General features: G+C 47.1%; 1 protein-coding gene across 5 annotated transcripts in view; it reads left to right on the top strand.

Annotated features, from left to right (window-relative positions):
- RFX1 (regulatory factor X1) overlaps positions 1 to 20,254 on the top strand; it is a 49,979-nt gene extending 29,725 nt beyond the window's left edge. For all 5 annotated transcript variants that reach the window (XM_083482926.1, XM_083482929.1, XM_083482928.1 and 2 more), the window contains 13 exons: positions 364 to 733; positions 2,967 to 3,148; positions 3,762 to 3,881; positions 4,907 to 5,022; positions 5,908 to 6,026; positions 8,288 to 8,397; positions 9,423 to 9,574; positions 9,898 to 9,995; positions 10,316 to 10,465; positions 11,648 to 11,856; positions 12,191 to 12,344; positions 13,122 to 13,167; positions 14,952 to 20,254. In XM_083482926.1, the coding sequence (XP_083339052.1) occupies positions 364 to 733; positions 2,967 to 3,148; positions 3,762 to 3,881; positions 4,907 to 5,022; positions 5,908 to 6,026; positions 8,288 to 8,397; positions 9,423 to 9,574; positions 9,898 to 9,995; positions 10,316 to 10,465; positions 11,648 to 11,856; positions 12,191 to 12,344; positions 13,122 to 13,167; positions 14,952 to 15,118 (1,993 nt within the window). In that variant the 3' untranslated portion in view covers positions 15,119 to 20,254. The remainder of the gene's footprint in view (positions 1 to 363; positions 734 to 2,966; positions 3,149 to 3,761; positions 3,882 to 4,906; positions 5,023 to 5,907; positions 6,027 to 8,287; positions 8,398 to 9,422; positions 9,575 to 9,897; positions 9,996 to 10,315; positions 10,466 to 11,647; positions 11,857 to 12,190; positions 12,345 to 13,121; positions 13,168 to 14,951) is intronic.
- The last annotated feature ends 1,290 nt before the right edge of the window (positions 20,255 to 21,544 follow it).

Below are 21,544 nucleotides of genomic sequence, written 5' to 3'. Positions count from 1 at the left end.
AAAATAGAAAATGAAAGTTTATATAGTGAATGTTGTCGAAAATCAGGGAAGTTATTCTGAAGTGCTGCCTTGAAGAAGATTGGTGGATTGGCGGTAAATTGTCCCTGTTTTCTAATGGGAAAAACCCAAGTGAAATCACTTGGGGGCTGGGTTTGGCCAAGGAGCCATCAGTTGTGACCCCTGAGCTAAATCATCTTGATCTAAGCAAAAAGCATGGTAAAGGAGTGGAGATGTACAGCCTTCTCCTTTTTGCTCATTGTAGGGTGGTGTATATGTTTAGCTGCCATTTCTCTATAACAAGTGGTTGTTTTTCTTCACTTGGAAATCGGAGATGGAAACAGCACCTCTTTCTCCTGTTTTCAGACGCTCCAACACTTACCCTTACACGGAAACCCCTCTCTACACTCAGAACACTGGCGCAAACTACTATGAATCGCAAGGCACCCCAACCCAGGTCTCCACCCCAGCAACCTCCCAGACTGTGGCCAGCAGTGGGTCAGTGCCCATGTATGTCTCTGGAGGGCAAATCATAGCCAACCCAAGCGGAGGCAGCAGTGCTGGAGGAGGAGGAGGAGGTGGAAATGGAAATGGTGGTGGCGGTGGCAGCACTGGTGGTGGCGGTGGAGGAGGCAGTGGCAGCAGCAGCACCGGGACCTACGTGATTCAAGGAGGTTACATGCTGGGAAGTTCAAGCCAGTCGTACTCGCACACCACTCGTGCCTCCCCTGCAACTGTAAGTCTGAGTCTCGTTCTGGATACCTTGCTGTTCATTCAAGGGGATTGGAGCTTCCGGGAGCCTCTTTGCTTTTTTCAGCAGCTTGTCCAAGTGCTCTTAGAGCAGTGGTTTTCATGGCTGTGTTCCAGGGAACCTGGGGTTCCTTGGAGACTTCTCAGGGTTCTTTAATTAGAAGACCCATGATGACTGGGGCAAGCTTCCCTGAGATGGCTTGCCTGCCCACAGCTGATCATTCTGTTCAAGGTGCAGCAGCAGGAAAGTATTGGGCCCCTTTTGGGTGCACTCTCAGTCCACACAGAGCAACCTTGAGCCCTAACAGTCAATAGCAGCACCCTGTGCGTTCAAGAAAATGTCCCAGCATTCTCTGCAATGCTAGGGGTTCTGTTGTGGACAAGTTGACATGGAAAATGTCCTTTGAAGGTAGCAAGTCTGAAAACCACTGACTTAGAGAATTAAACACTTATTCATGTTCCTCTGTTCAGTGTTCTTTTGCCCTTCAAAGAGGACATTTCCGCGATGGGGTAGAATTATTATTATTATTATTATTATTATTATTATTATTATTATTATTATTATTATTTGGTAGGCCTGGGGCTCTTTCTGATGGAATGATTTTATATCTTTTAAAGGTGCATTGAACATTTGTATTACAGTAGGCATGTGAAAGTATGAAGTAATTCATAGTGCTTTTGAGACTCAAAGGAAAACGATAGCTTTGATCATTCTAGTGAATGATGAACCAGAAGCTGGTTCAATAAAAGATGCCACCCAAGACAGCCCTATCATGAGGGAAAGTAGCATGTTTGGATGTCATTAAAGGCAGCAGAGTGGAACACGACAGATTTCACCCAGAGGGCACAATTTGCCATCTTCTTGCACAGCTTCAATGTAGATAGACAGAAGTGTTTCATTTCCTAAGTCAGAGGCGGGGAAACCTGTGTCCTTCCAAATGTTACTGGACTACACCTCCCATCATCCTGATCATTGGCCATGTTGGCTGAGGGTGATGGGAATTTGAGTCCATCAACATCTGGAGGGACACAGATTCCCCATCTCTGCCATAAGTTAATATAGCTTGCACAGAGAATTTATTTGTGGTTTTTGTCTCCTGATAAGAGGGAATGCTCTTGCTTAGATTTTCTGGCCCTTGAAAATTTTCTGGCCCTTGATGCTACTTTCCCTACTTCATGGGTCTTGTTCTCTGAGACCAGCCTTCCGAAAGCACTCTTTACCTCATGGTGGATCTAACTGAAATGTGCCAGCTTTCTCTTCTGTGTGTCTTTAGACGCATTAGAATTCATTAGTTCTCACAGGAAACAATTCCTTAGTTCTTCAATGGAAACAATGGGAGGAAAAGAAATGGGATTGAGGTACTCCGGCTCTTGGACTGGCCTAATTCAGTCCTGGGTTTGGCGTAATTCAGGCCTTTCCCTGGTCGTTTCCCAGCATGTCCCCGAACCAGCCCTGACCTGCAAACCCCTTTTGGCCCTACCATGCCAGCTCTGGAGCACCAATGTTGGTAGGGCCAGGGCTGCGAAAGTTGGGGCGTGAAGGGGGAATCTAATGGCAGGTCTGTATACTGCTTCCATAGGATTTCAGTCTAAGGCCTGTAAAAAGATGCGTGGTTCTTATTTAAAAGAAGGCGCTGTGGGTTAAACCACAGAGCCTAGGGCTTGCCGATCAGAAGGTTGGCAGTTTGAATCCCTGTGACGGGGTGAGTTCCCGTTTCTTGGTCCCTGCTCCTGCCAACCTAGCAGTTCGAAAGCATGAAGTGCAAGTAGATAAATAGGTACCACTCCAACGGGAAGGTAAACAGTGTTTCTGTGCACTGCTCTGGTTTGCCAGAAGTGGCTTAGTCATGCTGGCCACATTACCTGGAAGCTGTATGCTGGCTTCCTCGGCCAATAAAGCAAGATGAGCTCCGCAATCCCAGAGTCATCTGCAACTGGACCTAATGGTCAGGGGTCCCTTTACCTAATAATATAGGAGTGTTAGATGTTTGACTTTGGCATCAACACGGCCTTCTCTTGTATAACTTTGGGACCCTGGGAGTGGGAAGAGAATGGATCCTCACATGGCTTATGAAGATGGTGCCCACCTCCCAAGCGTGGGTTGCACCATACGAACCATTCATTGAGAGAGATTGTGACAGTACCTGAACTATTCCCTTCAATAACTGCAAACCAAAGGGCTTTGAAGGCCCGTAACTTGGATTCCTGTTTCTTTGCAGGTCCAGTGGCTGTTGGATAACTATGAGACTGCGGAAGGTGTAAGCCTTCCACGGAGTACCTTGTATTGCCATTACCTCCTGCATTGCCAGGAGCAGAAACTGGAGCCAGTCAATGCAGCTTCCTTTGGCAAGCTCATCCGCTCAGTGTTTATGGGACTTCGCACACGCCGGCTTGGAACCAGGTAAATGAAAAATGACTTTCCCGTGGGCTGCGTGGCAGCATCGCAGAATAAAAATGCAAGGTGCCTAAGCTGCCAAGCATCTCGGCATCCCCCGGGAGCTTCAGGAATACAGTTATTGTCAGCACTAAAGCCCACCTTGTTTCCCATTCACAAACCTCAGATTGAGCAGAGCATGGGGTGTGCTGTACAGGGCAGGGCAGGGAGAGGCACATACAAAATCCACCCTTTCTCAGAGCACTTGGAAGGTACCAAATGTCTCCTAAAAGGGAGCTTGCTTCTTAATGCAGAGGCCTAATGCCTGGACTCACACTGATCTGATTTGCACCATGCCAGTGATGGCCAAATGGGCAAAATCGTTTTTTATTATTTACATCTTCCTCCTGGTAACTAGCAATAGGATATACGGGGAGGAGAGGTAAGAAAAGTCCCATTGCGCCAGCCGAAGTTCTTGCGTGGGCTTCCACTAGTGGCACTGGTTAGTTGAATTTGGCCTGTTATGTACCTAAGGGTACCTTGATAGCATCTCTCTGTGTCTGGTGGTGTATGTTTTGTTGTGGTCCAAGGGGTTTATTTATATGGAGGCTTATGTTTTCTCACTTCACTTTTCTTTCAGAGGAAACTCCAAATACCACTACTACGGGCTACGCATCAAAGCTAACTCCCCGTTGCTGCGGCTCATGGAGGATCAGCAACACTTGGCCATGAGGCAACAGCCCTTTTCTCAGAAGCAAAGGTAGGAGATAGTTCAGGGGAAGGGCCGTAGTTTAGTAGCAGAGCACATCCTTAGCAAACAGAAGGTCTGAGCATCAATTTCTGGTACCTTCAGGTAGGGCTGGGAGGAAGTCAGGACTGAAACCCTGGCAGGTACAAAATATTATTACAGTTGCAAAGTGTACATATCAGCAAGGCAAACCAAGGACCATGTAGCACAAGCATTATATGAAAGAGTAGAGTGCTGTATGCAGGTCCCCAAAACTGGGGGCCCTTGTAGTGCTATTATCCTCTTGGAACTGAGTACCGTATTTTTCGTTCTATAGGACGCACATTTCCACCTCCAAAAATTAAGGGGAAATGTGTGTGCATCCTATAGAGCGAATGCAGGCTACGCCACTAAGCCCAAAGCCAGAACAGGAAGACGGAGCATTGCGGAGCGCTCCGTCTCGCTGCTCTAGCTTGGGGACGGCTGCGCGCAAACCTCTGCAGGGCAGCGGGGTGCCTTCACCCCGCTGTCCTGCAGAAGCTAGCAAGGCTGTTCCCAAGCCAGAACAGCTAGACGGAGGGCTCCGTCTCGCTGCTCCAGCTTGGGGACGGCTGCGCGCAAACCTCTGCAGGGCAGCAGGGCACTGCGCTCCAAAGGCTTCAGGGATCTTTGAGGCTGGCGGTGGGGGAAAGCAGCGCTTCCCCCCACCGCCAGCCCCACAAGCTCTGGTGAATGTACCTTGAACGCACCTTGTTTTAGAGGGGGAGAACAAGAAAAAAATATTTTCCCCTGTTCTCCCCCTCCTATGGTCCGGTGCGTCCTATGGAGCGAAAAATACGGTAACTTCTTTGGTGAGATAGACATTCTTGAAGTTCTCCCCAGTGTGAAAAGTGGCATCAGGACCTTGAAATGTTTTTGAATCTGCTGAAGAAGATTTTTCCATAACAGAATCTGAGGCAACCCCTTTCTCTCTCTATCCCATGCTCTTGACATAGGCACATGCTATGGGTGTTACTGTGATGTGTTGTGGGCTGACTTCAAGTTGTTCTGCCTTATAGGCTCAAACCCATTCAGAAGATGGAAGGCATGACCAATGGAGTGGCTGTCGGGCAGCAGCAAGCCTCGGGGCTGTCTGACATCAGTGCCCAAGTACAACAGTACCAGCAATTCCTGGGTAAGGAGGGCCACTCTTTTGCACATGGCAGAGTGAGGTCTTTGAGATGGAAGCAGAGGACATGCAACACAAGCCTCTCCATGCAGTTGTTAGGGTTGTATGTTTGACCACCTGGCTCACAGAAGATGACTTTTTTCTTGGAGATTCTGTGGCCCCGTGCCTGATGTGACTTGTTTGATACCTTAGACCAGGGGTCAGCAAACATTTTCAGCAGGGGGGCGGTCCACTGTCCCTCAGACCTTGTGGGGGGCCGGACTATATTTTTTTGGGGGGGGGGATGAACAAATTCCTATGCCCCACAAATAACCCAGAGATGCATTTTAAATAAAAGGACACATTCTACTCATGTAAAAATACGCTGATTCCCAGACCGTCCGCAGGCTGGATTTAGAAGGCATTTGGGCCAAATCCGGCCCCTGGGCCTTAGTTTGCCTACTCATGCCTTAGACGGTGTCTTGTGTGGTAGGAACACCATCTCAGGGCCAAGTATTGCAGAGAACCTCCATTTCCCAGGAAATGCAGCACTGGAATGAGATTTTTTCACATGGTAGGGTCACTGTATGTGGGAAGTTCTTGGCATGCATTACCACAACCCCTGCACGGAGTCCTCACTACAAGGAATTATTTTTGGGCGACAACCATTTTGTGTCCATGTTGCATTTGAAGTAGGTCTGTGTGGCTTCAGTGCTGGCAGTCTCGCCCTTGTGGCCAAGGATAGAGTGGGCCATGGAAACACAACTCCCCAGTCCCCTGAGAAGCTATAGATCCTGATCCAGATAAACCACCACCTGTTCAATCAAACTTCAGCAGACAATGTCAAGGTGGGGCAGCTCCTTGGGACCCAGGGTTGGGCTTGGAGGGCTGATGTCTCTCTCCTCCTCACAGATGCCTCTCGCAGCCTGCCTGACTTTGCAGAGATAGACCTACAAGGGAAGTCCCTCCCTGAGGGCATTGGAGCCGAAGATGTGAAGTCTTTCCAGTCGCTCTATCGAGAGCATTGCGAGGTATATCAGGAGAGCACATTGGAAAGGGAAATCTAGGCAGGGGTGGAGAGCCTCCGGTTCCTTGCCTGGCCCTGCTCCATACCCGCCTTGAATGTTCTTGCTTGGATGGAATGTACCCCTGAACTATGGCAATGCCTCTTGCTTGCCTCCAGAGAGGGTGGAGTGATGGGTCTGTTTGCAGGGTAAGCAGGTGGATTGTACAAACAGCTTCTGTGTGACTGGAGTGTAGCCTTGGAACTCACTCCCCTTCCACATTTCCTCCCTCTAAACCTGCCCGCTAGTGGCATGGAAGGTTGCCCATGAGGGACTGCAGCCCTAATGACAGTCCACTGGATGCAGTTGGAAAGTAGCAGGCTAATGTGCCTACCAGGCAGGTGTGCATCAAATGGATCGCCCTCTGCAGCCCCACATGCTTGCTTGTAGGCCTGGCATTGCTCTGGCTACTTCTAGGCAAAGCCATGTCAGTGGAAGCAGAACCAGGTCAACTTAACCCCTTTTGAATTTCTCTTCTGAGTTGTCTTCCTTTAATTGTTTCATTTTATTAAACATTTCTAGACTGCCTTGCAGGTCAGTTATACTGCTGCCACAGCTTTGCCTGTTCTAAACTCATTACGTGATGCCCCCGATGCAGTAATCTGTGGGTGACTTTTTTGCCGTTCAGTTGCCTAAACTTTTGAAAATCTCAGGCATTGTTATTCTCATAACTTGTTTTGGAGGTGATATACCTGTTGCTCAGGCTGATTGTGTTAACTCACCCTTGGAGGGGTTTTCATCCCTGAGAGAGTTTCCACAAAATAGTTGTGTGCCTTGATTTTAGGATCTTAGTTTTTTAAACAGTCAGCTTGAGCTAATTTTTAAAGGTTTTTTTTTCAACTATTTATATGGGTATATGCTCAATGCTGTATTCTCTAAGTGTTATACAGTAGGATTGTGAAAGAAACAATAAAGATAAAATCAATTAAAATGAACGACAACATCAGAAAACTTACTTAAGATTCCTAGTGAAGTAGAAAGGTCTGCCCCAAGCACCAGAAATTCAACAGAGGGGGGCCTGTCTGATCTCAGTTGGGAGGAAGTTCCGCATCACTGTGCCCACAATACTAAATGCTTGGATCCTCGTATACAAGCTGAACATCTGAGTCATGGGGGACCACTGACTGTGACTCACCTCAAGACCTCTGTGATTGGGCAGGGATATAAGGAGTCAGGTAGTCCTTAACGTATCCTGAGCCCAAGTTGTTAAGCCCTTGTAAATTAAAAGAAGAGTCTTGAACTTCGCCTGGTAGCAAATGGACAGCCCCTACAAGTTTTTTGTTTGTTTGTTTATTTTTATTCAGAGGAAGCTTTTAAGCACCTAAGCTGGTGAATGGTCTGTTCTAGCTGCAGCATTTGTGCAGATGTTTTAACTACAAGAAGCATCATGGAATTCAGAAGCATCTTGCCATCTGCATAGATTTCTTAAAGATTAATGAATTTATTGTAGCATTAGTTTTTTAGTGCTCGAGCGTATATGTGTGAAGTTGAGAGTAGACATACACACATTTCAGATTGAGGGACATCTGTTGTGAGACTGAAGAAACACTTGCTCAAAGTAGGGTTACCATACATGAGTGAATAACTGAAATTAATGTGATTTAATCACTGGGGGAAAGCAAGTCAGGCAGCACACCTTCCAGGCAGGTACTCAATTTGCATGGCACAGATGGAATAATTAGAGTTTTGCTTCAATATGAAATAATTTGTATTGAGTCTGTCCGTGAACCCCACCCGAGCAGCCTTTATGCTCTATCTGCTCTCTGAAATATTCTGCTTGAGTATTAGCAGAGTATTGGCTTTGAATTCAGAAATGACAGAATGTGCTGGACTACTGGGTTGACTCTTTAAAGGCAGCCTATCATCTTGTTGATAGGAACAAATTACCGCATTTTTTGCTCTATAAGACTCACTTTTTTCCTCCTAAAAAGTAAAGGGAAATGTGTGTGCGTCTTATGGAGCGAATGCAGGCTGCGCAGCTATCCCAGAAGCCAGAACAGCAAGAGGGATCGCTGCTTTCGCTGTGCAGCGATCCCTCTTGTTGTTCCGGCTTCTGAGATTCAGAATATTTTTTTTCTTGTTTTCCTCCTCCAAAAACTAGGTGCGTCTTGTGGTCTGGTGCGTCTTATAGAGCGAACAATACGGTAATTTAGCAGGGAGGATCCTGCTATCTCTGTTCCTGCCTGGCAGGTCTAGAATTAAGTCATACAACTACTTCTCTTCCTCAGGCCATTGTTGATGTGATGGTAAACTTGCAATTCACACTGGTGGAGACACTCTGGAAGACTTTTTGGAGGTACAATTTGAACCAGCCCAGTGAAGCCACCCCCATCGATATGTGAGTCTTTGTTTTTTGGCATTTATATAAAAATGAACTACATGCTGTGGGGTGCTTTGCAAATTTATGACGCAGAGGCTGTCATTTCTGGTGACAGTGACTTCTCTTGAAAAGTACATGGGATTGGCTTTTTGCTAAGAAGTGCATCAGACTACTGAGCACTAAGGACAGGCTACTGTCTCCATGATCCAGGTCTGGGTGCATTTCTCAACTGTTTGAGCAACAAAATCACTTCCATGTTTCCCCTGCTATATAGCACTTCAGTGCTGTAATGTCTTTTCTCATCCCTTTAAGAAGGATATCACACTTACCACGGGTAGCCAGCCTGAGGCACAGACGCCACTAGGCAGCAAGGGCTTGCAGCTTATAGTCAGCCCAGCACTCAGTGGAGAGTTAGGCATATATGCCTATGGGAGTAGAACGACAGTAAAAAAAACTCCCACCAGTTTTGATTTAATCTAGGCATTCGCAGACTTTGCTGAATTGACATTCCATTCCTGTATCAGCTTCTCCTCAAGTTCCCTGCATCTTCCTCTGCCACCAGTACTCAGATTATTTTCCCCAGCATCTCTTGAGTATAGTCTGTAGGCTCCTTTAATACAGAATCTGCTTCTGTATCAAAATGAATGGAGCAGTTCACTGCCCTGCAGGCCTGTTGATTCAGGCTGACAGAGGACTTGGCTGGCATGGCCACATTAGGATATAAAGGCTAAATGTAGGGGTTGTAAATGGGACAGGCGGAAAATGAAACGGATAGGGGGAAGAATAACAACTTGTTAATGAACTTCTTATAACAGAGGAAATATGAACCTTTGCAGGGGAACCAAAATGGGAAGTTGTTTTACCATCATAACTGCCTAGCATCTTATCTCCACCTTTGCCCCGCAGGCCCTTAAACATCTATTATCCAAAATCTATTTGCTGTTCCTAGGCAAGGGCTGCTGGCATAGCTGATGGGTCTTGATAATCTGAGTTGTGGCTTGGTGATGGTGCTCTTTAACCAGGTGTCTCTGTTTCCTATTTAGTCAAGACGAAGCAGAGAAGCGTCTCCCAAAGAGCTGCTTGGTGACACTGTCCAAGTACGAGCCTGTCCTCAAATGGACGAAGGACTGTGACAACTTGCTGTACCAGGGGCTGGTAGAGGTCCTGATTCCAGAAGTGCTCCGGCCCATTCCGAGTAAGCTCATCCTGCCCAGCTCATATCCGAGGCCTGCAACAGGCTGTCCCAAGCCTAGAGCCACAGCCAATACCAATGCTGAAATCAGGATCCTTCAGCTGCTGGTGGGGCTCTGCCAGGTGCTCCTGCCTTGTTCCTTAGTGGGTTGGGTGATCGGCCTCATGTGCAGGTTTGGGTAGGAAGCCTCTTTGGCCTGAGGTGGAGGCATTTAAGCCACCCCCTCAGTGCCATGTTGCCCTTGGACTTATTCTCCACTACCCCCATGAAGAGAGGACTGTCAACCATCTTGAAACCGGCCATGCTAATGTTACATCCTTCCCCAGGTGCCTTGACGCAAGCAATCCGAAATTTTGCAAAAAGTTTGGAGAGCTGGCTGACGAATGCCATGATGAATATTCCAGAAGAGATGGTCCGCGTTAAGGTGAGCCGGATGTGGGAAGTTGTGGGGTGCCGTTGGTCTTGGCTTCCCATTTTTCTGAGACTAGGAGGTCTTAAGGCGGTGCTCTCTGGAGCCTTCAGTCTGTGTTGCGGCAGATCAGTATACAACTACCAAGTCACCTTGGGTGAGGTTTTCTGCCTCTGCACCAGTGACCAGAATTCGATGCCACAGTTGGCTCTTTTCAACAGTTGGAGCCACTCCTCCCCCACCCCGCTTCCTAGTGGGGGTGGCAGCAGAACAAACTCCTAGCTCCTCAGTTTGGGGCTGGTGGGAAATGTGTGTTACTGTGTTTTGTCTCTCAGGTTGCAGCAGCAAGTGCCTTTGCCCAGACGCTGCGGCGTTACACCTCCCTAAACCACCTTGCCCAGGCTGCCCGGGCTGTTTTACAGAACACTGCCCAAATCAATCAGATGCTGAGTGATCTCAACAGGGTGGATTTTACTAATGTCCAGGTAACAACCTCCACACTTCTGCCGCTGTTTCCTTCCTCTCCCATTTTGAATCCAGGAGCTGCAAATGATCTTCCTATTGACTGGTCTCATTTAACCCCAAGGCCTTATTTGGCATTTGGAGTGGTCGAAATAAGAGTTGTGTCAGACACAGGCCTTACAGCTTATTTGCTAGGCCCATCTGCTTCAACATAGGACTTACTCATAGTGGCACATGTGCACTGGGAGCTCACAGGTAGGACACAAAAAGAAGGACCCTTCCTATGGATTGTTCCCAGAATTTGGTCCTTGGAGGATAGTTGATTTCCGTTTGATGGCTAATGGCTGTTGATGGACCTGTTCTTACTGAATATGTTTTAAAGCCTTCTAGATGTTGCACATACACATGAACACAGTGCTGACGCCCCTTTTTCTTGTGCTCCCAGAAAAAGCAGATTTGGAAGCAGTGTGTGATGAGAAGCAGTGGGGGGGGGGCTGCTTCATCCTTAACCCACTTCTTTGCTTCAGATCCTCTCCCCCGTCTCTCCCCTGCCCCCCACTTAACAGCACATTTGTATTCATATAACTGGAGTAGGAATAGGGGTACTTGTGCTTCAGATGCTGCTGAACTACAATGCCCAGCACCCCTGACCATTGGTCGTGCTAGCTGGCACTGATGGGAATTGGAGTCCAACAATTCCATGAACTAGGCCTTACTGCAACTTGGCCCTAAACTAGTGACCACCACATCCTGTGATTGTGAGTTCCAGAAGATGATTATTACTTGTGAAAAGGTATCTTGATTAATTCTAGCAATGAACGTATCTTTTTAGTTGGGTGCCCAGTGATGACTTAGCGGGACAGTGAAATTATCTGGCTAAAACCGTGATGATTTTAGGTGGGCACAAGTAAGCCAGCTCCCTTGCTGCAAACTGCTCCCCCTCCCCCTCCAATGGCAGATTCTTTGGGCAGTCTGGACTCTGGGCCGTCTAGATCTCCTTTTCATCCCATCCATTACGAGGGATTTGCCTTCATAGCCATTGACTGCATTTTGTTGGCATTTGAGACTCCACGGTACCCGATTTCCCTGGCCAATTTGATTCTACAGTTCATTTAAGTAGCTTCAAAGTGGGTCATTGGCTTACCCAATGGGAGAAGAGAAACCCCACTGGAGACACCTTTCTTCCTCCTCTTGCTGCTCCGCAGGAGCAGGCCTCATGGGTATGTCGGTGCGAGAATCGTGTGGTGGAGCGCCTTGAGCAGGACTTTAAGATGACTCTGCAGCAGCAGAACTCTCTGGAACAGTGGGCCGTGTGGCTGGATGGCGTGGTCAGCCAGGTCCTGAAGCCCTACCATGGCAGCCCCAGCTTCCCCAAAGCCGCCAAACTCTTCCTCCTCAAGTGGTCCTTCTACAGGTAAGTAGAAGGTGAGAAGCAGAGTGTTGGGCTTGGTTCTGGGCTCACACCCAGCCCAGCCATAGACTTTCCCCCTGCTGTTTAGCCATGCCTGTGAAACAGGGTGGTTTATGTGCCTTGTGATGCTGCCTGTAGATGCAGATGTAGGGCCGTGCAACTGGTTCTCCTGCACTGGGTGCTGAGCAGAGGGGGGGGTGCAGGGCGTTGCAATTATGGCGTAGTGCGCACACAGAATGGAAGACGGGGGGGGGGGGTTGGCCTCACACAGGTCACTGCAAAGTCCTTCCCTGCTGCCTGCATGGTAACTGCAGCATTGGGTTCCTTCTTTCTCCAGCTCTATGGTGATTCGGGATCTGACCCTGCGGAGCGCAGCCAGTTTTGGCTCCTTCCATCTCATCCGTCTCCTCTATGACGAGTACATGTACTACCTGATAGAGCACCGTGTGGCCCAGGCCAAGGGAGAGACTCCCATTGCTGTCATGGGAGAGGTAGGTGTTATGGGCTTTGGACTTGAGGTTGGAAAATCTTGCTTAAAGAGCTAGAACCATTCTGATTGACATGCCCTTGGCTGGGATGTCAGAATCAAGAATCTCCCCCCCCCCCCCTGTTAACACTAGGGAGCTTTTGGACATATGAAGCTGCCTTATATTTATTTGTCAAATCATTGATCCATCTTGGTCAATAATGCCTCTCTGGTAGTAATTTTTATGAATCTCTAGTCTCCTCTTCCAACCCAATCTTAAGATTCTGCTAACTGGGCAGGTCAGGGATTAAATCTTGGACCTTTTGTATGCACTCTAGTGCTGAGCTACAGAAATGTTGAATCTGTGCCTCTGTTTGTATGCAGAGCCCCAACGTGTTTAGTTTAAGACTGTGGTCTTAAAAGTTCCACACACTAGCATGATACACTTTCGCTTGCCCAGTGCTTACCAGTGAGTGTGGAGGCATGCCTAATCCAAGACTTGCCATCCATGTTCCATTAGCTGGTAGATGCTTGTGCGGAGGTCAAGAAATCAGCGAAATGCAAACAAGAAGTAGTGCCCCACCAGCACCTCCAATTTTTAGGCCACGGAGAGTTCATTGCCATGTTCTGGAGAGGGGGGTGGGTCTCTGGACTGTTTCTCCCCCTATCCCAGATCTCTGCCTGAGAAAAAGAGCAGGGCCCACCAGCATAGAAGGGCTGTGTGAGGTAGCATTAGGCTACAGGCAGGGTAGTCTATAATGTGGGAAGATCCTGATGTATGTTTTCTTTGTTTCTTTTTAAGTTTGCAAACCTGACGAGCTCCTTGAACCCCTTGGATCCGGATAAAGGTATCGCCCAGCCCCTCGGGAGGCCAAATGCTTAGGCTTTGCCAGTGGTAGATGTTAGAGACTTTGGGGCCATTACTCTCCCTCCCACTTACAATGTGTGAGGCGGTAGTGCTCTTCCCATTTGTCTAGTATGAAAGAGAAACTGAAGGAGGGAGGTTACCTGAGGCTATTCACTGAATTCAAGAGCTAAGCCAGCATTGGAGCCCAGATTTTTCAGCTCTGAAGCATGTTGGCTGCCTAGACCATAAAGGTAAAGGGACCCCTGACCGTTAAGTCTAGTCGTGGACAACTCTGGGGTTGCGGTGCTCATCTCAGTTTACTGGCCGAGGGAGCCGGTGTTTGTCCACTGACAGCTTCTGGGTCATGTGGCCAGCATGACTAAGCCGCTTCTGGCAAACCAGAGCAGCGCATGGAAACGCCGTTTACCTTTCTGCCAGAGCAGTACCTATTTATCTACTTGCACTTTGACGTGCTATTAACCACCCTCCGGGGGGGGTCATACCTATTTAAAATACAAGATTAAAAAGAGTTTAAAACAAATTACATAGAGAGAGAAAGAGACAAGTTTGTTTACTGCATTGTCCTTTGGTTTGCTTGTGGCTGCCCTCTTTTTCTGGATAATCTTACAGTACTGGACAGGTCTTTCTGCTCTCCTGGATGCAAGACTAGAACACAGAATGAAATCAAGGGCTCATTAGCTGGCTTCAAGCTCAGTGAAGCTATGAATTCAAAATGACCTTGGTCCCATTTCATTCTCTTTACTTCAATTTTTTCCCCACCTGTAAGATGGGAATGATAGCAATCCCCTGTGTGTGGTTATAAGTGAAGAATTCCTAGATATAAAGCAGGGACATGCAGCTCTTGACCTATTTTTTTAAAAAGCGTCCTCAGTTCAGACCTGGCAAGAACATTCTTTTGGTGAGGAAGAAGAGGCAAAAGGAGAAAAGTGGGTGGCAGAAGATGCGGCTTCATCCACTTTTGGTGCTGGCCTCAGCAGCATGTGCTCGACAAATTAGCCCTGAGGGAAGGTGATCCTCAAACAAACAAAACGTGTAAGAGAGAGAGGGAGAAAGGAAGGAAGGGGATGCTCAGTCAGGAAGGGACTGGTTGTGTTACAAGCTGTCCCTGGAGCTGTGGAGGGTGTATTTACATCATCACCTGTTCATTTAATGCCAGTTGCTAGCAAAATACCAGTTCCTGGGAATCACTGGTAGAGAGTGTGTTGCTATGCTAAAGTTCCATTTGCAGTCTTCCCACAGGCAGTACAATACTCTCCCCTGTCCCCAAGTTCTCTGGCCTGAGGAAGAAGACTTGGGCAAAGGAAGGAGTCAGTGGTAGCAACAAACACTTTAATATAAGTATTTAAGACCTTTTACATTTGCTGGATAAGACTGAAGGTCTAATCCAGCATTATATCTTGAATGGAGCCTTCCAGGTGCCTCTCAGAAACTCTTATAAAAGGCAAGTAGGTGATGGGCCTTAACTGTTGGTAGGTGATATTTATATTAATATTTCACCTCTGAGCATGGAGGCTCTATTTAGATATCATGGCTAATAGGTGGGTTTTACTTAGGCTTCCAAGGTGATAGCTGATGACTGTCTAGTTCCCTGCTGTTATTTGTCAGCTGGACAAAGCTGGACCCACCCAGGCTGTGGTTTGGAAAAGACATCTCTGAGGATTGAGGGGACAAAATAGGCTGGTTTTTGCATTATATCAGTCTCAGGTTCTTTCAATCAGGCTGCAAGTCTCAGGATTGCTGTAACCATCTCTCTTTCTAAATCAGATGAGGAAGAGGAAGAGGAAGACGAGAGTGATGAAGAAATGCCCCAAGAATTATCTCTCAGCTCCAACGAGTCCAGCAGCTTAACAGCAGAGTCTATGGAGCCACCTTCGAAGCTGGCACGGACAGACTCCCGGGGCATCTTTGTACAAGCGCTGCCCTCCAGTTAAAAAGCAGTGCAGGAGGGACTGACTACCAAGTGGCCGGCAGGAGGCCAGGATGCACCTTGCGCTGCGTTGCGCTGCCCTGCGATAAAGATGAGCTGTTCCCTATCTCCAAGTGGTATGCAACGCGCTTTCATTTCACACCTCTCCGTCTCACCTGTAGCCCAGTGTAGCCCAAGCAAGCCCCCAGTTAGGAGCACTCACCCCAACAGCCTTCCCAGCCCCTAGCAGCACCGAAGGGGCTGGTTTGGGCGACTTGGGCTGGTTTCTGCCTCATTCCAGCTGCTGCTCTGATAACCTGGGTTCCCTGGAAGTTGGCTTAGTCCTTCTGCCCCATGCCCCTCATCCATGGCTGCTTTCCACTGTCAGTTGGAGGGGGTGCTTGCCCAGGCACAAGTCCCAGCCCCCACGGTCTCCGCTCCCAGAGCAGTGAGTGCTATTCAGTTATTAAACTGGGGTAGGTTCACCTGGGGTCTAGCCATTACTGTCTCTTGGCAAGGACTAGGCCATGCACAGTATCTAGCAAGCCTAAGTTTCTTTATATGGGTAGCCAGATGAGTCACAGAGATGGCTGCCTGGGAAGTGGCACTCCAGCTGCTTCCTCAGATCAGGCTGAATGTCACTAGATGATGGGGAACTTTTCCTGTGTCTGCCTGGGAGTTTTTGTTGTTCCTGGGCATCTGCCTTAGTTTTGTACTTCTGGAGGCTGTTGGGCTCCTGGTTTGAGCATCAAGGAACTTGAGGAGTGGTCAGTGCTTGGGTTTAGAACTCCCAGCAACAAGAATTGTGCCTGTTTTGGGGTGAGGTGCTGTGCTGTATTCATCCCATAGCTTCAACATGGATCCTAGGTTACTCTTTCCTGTGTTCTATGACAGTGGCTAAATGCAACAATGGGTTTTCTCAAGTGTGGTGTGTGCTACTGGACGTTGGACTGCCTCAAGCTAATGGATATGTGAGATGATACTTTGAAGAGGGCAGCATGTACCTGTACTGCCACAATGGTATCCAAGCTCCCATTTGCCACGGACATGTTCCTAATGACCACATGCATGTGTGGGCATGCACCACATGCTGTACTCTCTTTGTAGCCCAGTCAGACCTTAACTGCCTGCAGACTCCTTGCAGCAGACAGGGTCTCATTAGAAGAGGAGCTGCAACGCTGCAGTATTACGGTCTACAGTGGGTGGCCCTGGCTCTATGCCTGACAATTTCTGGTTTTTAATATAACTAATTCTCATTTTTCCAGCTGCTTAGAAGTTGTCCAGGGCTTATTGCTCTGAGCAACTCCTTCCAACCAACCCATTGCTTAGCTTGATTTCTGCCCTACCCCCCCTTTCATTCTCAATAAGCATGTCTGAATTTACAGATAATTCTTTCATAACATGCAATTGAACTCTCGCTGCAAAACTCATAGGATTCTACCACTTCTGTACTCCTGCTGCTACATTTGGGTGCAGAGAAGGCATGAAGCAGCTGTGTTCTCAGATGCTATACTGTTCCTGATTAGCTTTATTGTATGCAGTTTTAAGCTGATTGGTGCTGCTGCTGGTGACTGGCCAGAAATTTGTCTCTCTGGGCAGATTTGATTATCCGTTGTGACAAGTCAGGAAGCCCTTGTTAACCCAAAGTCAGGCTAAGTGATCCCTTTAAATCAGGGGTGGGGAATGTGGCCTTTGAGATGTTGGACTTTGAACCCCCATCATCTCTGACCTCTGGCTATGCTATCTGGGGCTGATGGAAGTTCAGCAGCATCCAGAGAGCCAAAAGTTCTCCCATCCCTGCTTTAGTGTCTTGAGTAGGAATGGGATGCAATACTAGTAGGATCTTTGAGTCAGTGTCCTTTGCACTGGACTCCTGGTACAGCTGTGACAAAATGGTGCCGCATTTCAGCCACGCCAGATAATTAGCTGCACTAATTATAAAACTCTTCAGTGCTGGGCTTCTCGGCATGCAAAATGGTGGCATAAACAGTACCGCCTTCTGCCAGACACGGCTAACTCACCTGTCTGTGTTAAGCATCTGACCATTATGCAAGGCTAGCTTTTCAGTGCGATCAACAGTGGCAGACAGATACTTAGCTTTTGCAGGTGTGGAGGGTGGTGTGGGGGTGGGGCAGACCTTCCATTAACCAAGTAACGGGGTCTGGATACATTGATTCCACTTATGGTTTTATTACGGCTGTCACAATGCATAGGATAGGGTTAGTCAGTCCTCTTGTGAGCGCTTGGAGGCCAAAGCCTGCTTGATACACTGCAGTCAGGTGGGATTCAGTGTAGGAGCTTCTACAACCAATAGAACTGTGGTACAGAGTATGCTTTTATCTAAGCCTATATCCACGCTAACAGCTCACCATCAGCCACCATTGCAGCATAATTAGGCTACAAAATTTGGATGGTAATCATGTGGATGCAACCTACTTGATTACACTGGTTCTGTGATAGGAAGGGTCAAAGGGAAAGCAAACTGAAGTAGTTGGGAGAGTAGAGATCACTGCAGAACTATCTCCAGTTAGCACTGTAAATGCTAGCATCTTCCTGCCCTTACAAGCCGTAGTTGGAAGAGTTCCTAGGCTCAGAGCTTACAACAGTGGGTTTGTCCTTACCCATTACAGCTGCTTGTAACAAGGCATGAAGACTGTGTCCAGGAAAGGTGTAGCCGCTGTTGGTTATCTTTGTGTGTTGACCTACCCGGGTCTGGAAGGTGGGATTCAACAAACATTTTGCTTGTATGAAAACCATTTGCTCATTGCTAGCTTTCAGCATAGACTTGTTCAGGCACTAGCATCACCCACTCCAGGAATCCAAATCATAGTGGTTGATACTGCACTCTTTTTCCTATAAAACACCTCTAGGGAGGAAAAAGGAAAAAGGGATGTGCACCAAAGCAAGTGGTTGAGGAGGAAACTCTCAGGACCATCCTTGTAGTCCCTCAGCTCCTTGAAACCTTTCTCCTTACCAATAGATACTTCATGTAAATGTTTTAACCCTCGTTGTCATATAAAGGTGCTCATAAAGGGTGGCATAGGAATTTAATTAATTAATAATAATAGTTGGTAGTCCAGTAAGACTGAGATTTGAGGCTTTCAGGCCACTGGAAGCTTTATGCTCCGGCACCAGGGAGGTGGGGATGGAGAGCAGGCGGGGGCGGGGCTGGCGCACATCCCGGGAGCATGGCGCCCAGCGTGGGGTGGGGGCAGAGTCACGATGGCACCCCACCGAGATTGCGCTGCCAGGGGCGGTGCGCTTCCCCCGCACTCCTCTTCCTCCGCCAGTGCTTTCTGGTTCTTTTCTTTTCTGGTTTGTCCAAATTCTCCATGTAAAAGAAATTGATTTACTGAAGCTGCCTGCCTCACAGCAGGAACCAGAGAATCCCATTGTTCTAGCCACTACCATTGTATCCACAACCTCAGCCAAATAGGCTGGTGGCTGCTCTTAGCTGCACCCAACTATATTAAGCTGCTGTAATTACCTAGAGCACAGCACCTCCGTATCATCCCCATCATGTAAATGTGCCAGCTTGCTTAGCGGTACATGGGTTTTACAAGTACTGGGATTATAAGCAGGCTTTCTGGTCCTTCTAGTGAGATATCCCCTCTGCAGTTGTTGCAGCAGAGCAAGTGCATAGTGTGCTAAATAGGAACTTACCCCCTCTGTAGTCCCAATTAAAGTGCAATCAGTCAGTCTAGTCTAGAGAAGGGCTACTTAAGAGAGTTGCCCAACTTGTGGGCCAGCAAATTTCTCCTTGAAGTGACTGACTAGAGGAAAAACACAGGTGCCAAAACTTTTGCTTTGCTCCTGTAGCAGAATGCTACCTTGAAGGGAGATATTTGCACAAAGCACCTCTTCATTATTTTGAACTACAGCAAGTAGGATGCAGGTGATAGAGGCATATTTCTTTCCTTACTGCAGGCTTCATAGCCATTTCCCACTTTGCAGAAAAATAAGCACTTGCCCTGTCAGAGAAGCACCTTATTTATCATACCTGCCTCTTCTGCTGCTTTTACTAACAATTCACAGCAAAGCAGTGTGTGTTCAAATGTTTCTGGTTATGCATGCTGATTAACTTCACTGTCAGGCATGTGAACATACCCACACACCTGACAAAGCAAGATACACCCATCAGAGATTAAAGGTTTGTACTCCCATCAGGCATATAAACCAGTGATCTGAAAGGGACAGGCTGTAAATCAAGGTTCCAAGTAATGAGACTCATCTGTTCCAGCATTCCCCTAGTTCCTGCTCTCTGAAATGTATGCAGATTGGCTTTTAGCTTTAGAAAAGTCCTAACTTTGATATGGAAAATGGATCATGTTGTTTGCAAAAACCTTGCTTCTGTAAGCTAGCTATTCCCCTCTTTGAACTGTGCAGAATGCTGGATCTACCAATCACGCAGGACTCAACAACATGAATGAGCTTACCTTTTTATTCAGTTGCTGCCTTACACAAAGCCAACACCCATTCCCTCTGAACCAAGATTCTCTCTGTCCACCAAGATGATTAGCTGCAGAGCAGCTAAGGAGAGTTATCAATCAGCAGGTTCAACTCAGTCTGGATGCTCCAGACTGCAGAAATACTTGCTAGATGAGAACATTGCATTCAGTTTTTAAAAGAAACCAGTCCTCTGTTCCCTCTGTGCTAGTAACTAAGCAAACAGGTTTGGTTACTTCCTACTCTAAAGAAAGTAATCACTCTTCTGGTTTGTAACTGAATATTAGATATTCTAGTTTTAAACAGAAAAAAATATCTGTGCTTTTATATGTAATTACTAATTCTTGTTCTAAAAACCACCTAAATATTGTGAGATTGGTGAAGATAAATTACTTGATATTTTTGGGTTTTTCAACCATCATGGCCTTATTTGTTCAATTTTCCAGTGTTTTAAACCTGTGATATAGATGTTTATTGCAAATCTACATATTGTATAAAATATATATTTTGTGTCAATCTTTTGTGCAGCAGCAGCTTTAGCTGCACTATAGACTTCAAGTGGAGTTTGAAGAGCTTTGTAGGTGTCCTGGGTCCATGAGATGGGCAGTGCCTGTGGTCAGATGATGTACGTGTGTGTAGTCTGGAGTGAAAAAGCTGTTTTCTACCTTTTGTAGTTCTTTCTTAAGAAATAAATTCAGCCGTGTTCTTTGCCTAGGATGCTGCTTGCTTACTCTTACCAAAATAAAATTTTACCTTCACTTTTAGTCCAGCTATACTAAACTAAGAGGAGGACAACCTTGACTTAACATCCTCTGCACAAACCTCGACTTGGCTAATAGGTAGGACACCCACTGCATATAAGCAGTAAACATTAATTTTTAGTTTACAGCCACTGCAAACCTGGCTATTTTAATTTCATCATCTGCACTCTCAAAGCTGTTAGCTCCAGGAAGCAAGCTTCCCCCTCAGCGTTTTAGAGTGGGAAGTGGAGAGATCTTTATCAGACCCATAGCAAGGGGGGGGGGGTTGATTAGCTCCTCCATGGTCCAGATTCTACTCAACACTCCCTCCTAGTGTCTATATTTTAAATATTGCATATTAATTGCCTGTTTCATCTAGCTTAGCCCTAGAACCAGCCACTTTACAGGGAAGATGACATAAGATGAGCCTACTGGATCAGGCTAGTGGCCCGTCTAGTCCAGTATCCTGTTCTCCCAGTGGCTGACCAGTTACCTGTAGGGAACCCTCAAGAGGATTTGAGCACCAGAGCACTCTCCCCTCCTGTAGATTCCAGCAAGTGGTATTCTGCCTTCAGCTGGTCAAACACAGAAGCAGATAGGGTCTTCTCTTTTAAGAGTACTGTACCAGACACCTGTTCAGCTTACTTTTGCTATTTCTCAGTTGTTCACCATCATGCAGCTGCTGCTGAAAAAGTCCTGTACCAGCTCTATATGAAGGACAGCAATGCCAGAGTGGTCTACCAGCCAGCAGGAAAGAATTTCAAGCAATTTTTTCTGAAATAAGACTTCTTAAATAGCAGCAATTTTATTCCAAGGCATTTACAACATGCTGCTATTTGACAGTTATAGGACTGTGAGGTATTCACACTTGTATAGGAGGAATTTCTATGAAATCCAGGACACAAAGCCTTGAAACTGCAACCTTTTAGTGGTTTTGCTGGTAATGTGCTAATATTTGCTTTGCAGTGTAGGAAAAAATCTCAGCTTTGATTTCAAGTGAATACTGCTCAGTGGTGGGGAAGTAATGCCTCCCCACCCCCAATGCACCATGAATCTTGCCACTCTTCCCTTCTCCGATCTCTCCCCTCCCTCTTGAAAGCAGCAAAAAAAATTGTGCCATAGTATGAGAAAGTAGAAGTTAATGGCAGACAGAATATGGTCAGAAAGTGCATGATACAATACAACCTTGCTGAACCTTAGCAAGTCTGGGCATTGATACTCCCGCTAGGAAGTCTGTGTACAGTGGTGCCCCGCAAGACGAATGC

This window comes from Podarcis liolepis (genome assembly GCF_965112155.1).
Source record: "Podarcis liolepis genome assembly, chromosome: 17".
NCBI lineage: Eukaryota > Metazoa > Chordata > Lepidosauria > Squamata > Lacertidae > Podarcis > Podarcis liolepis.
The sequence above is the reverse complement of the archived record's forward strand: the minus strand, read 5'-3'. Positions and strand labels throughout refer to the sequence as shown.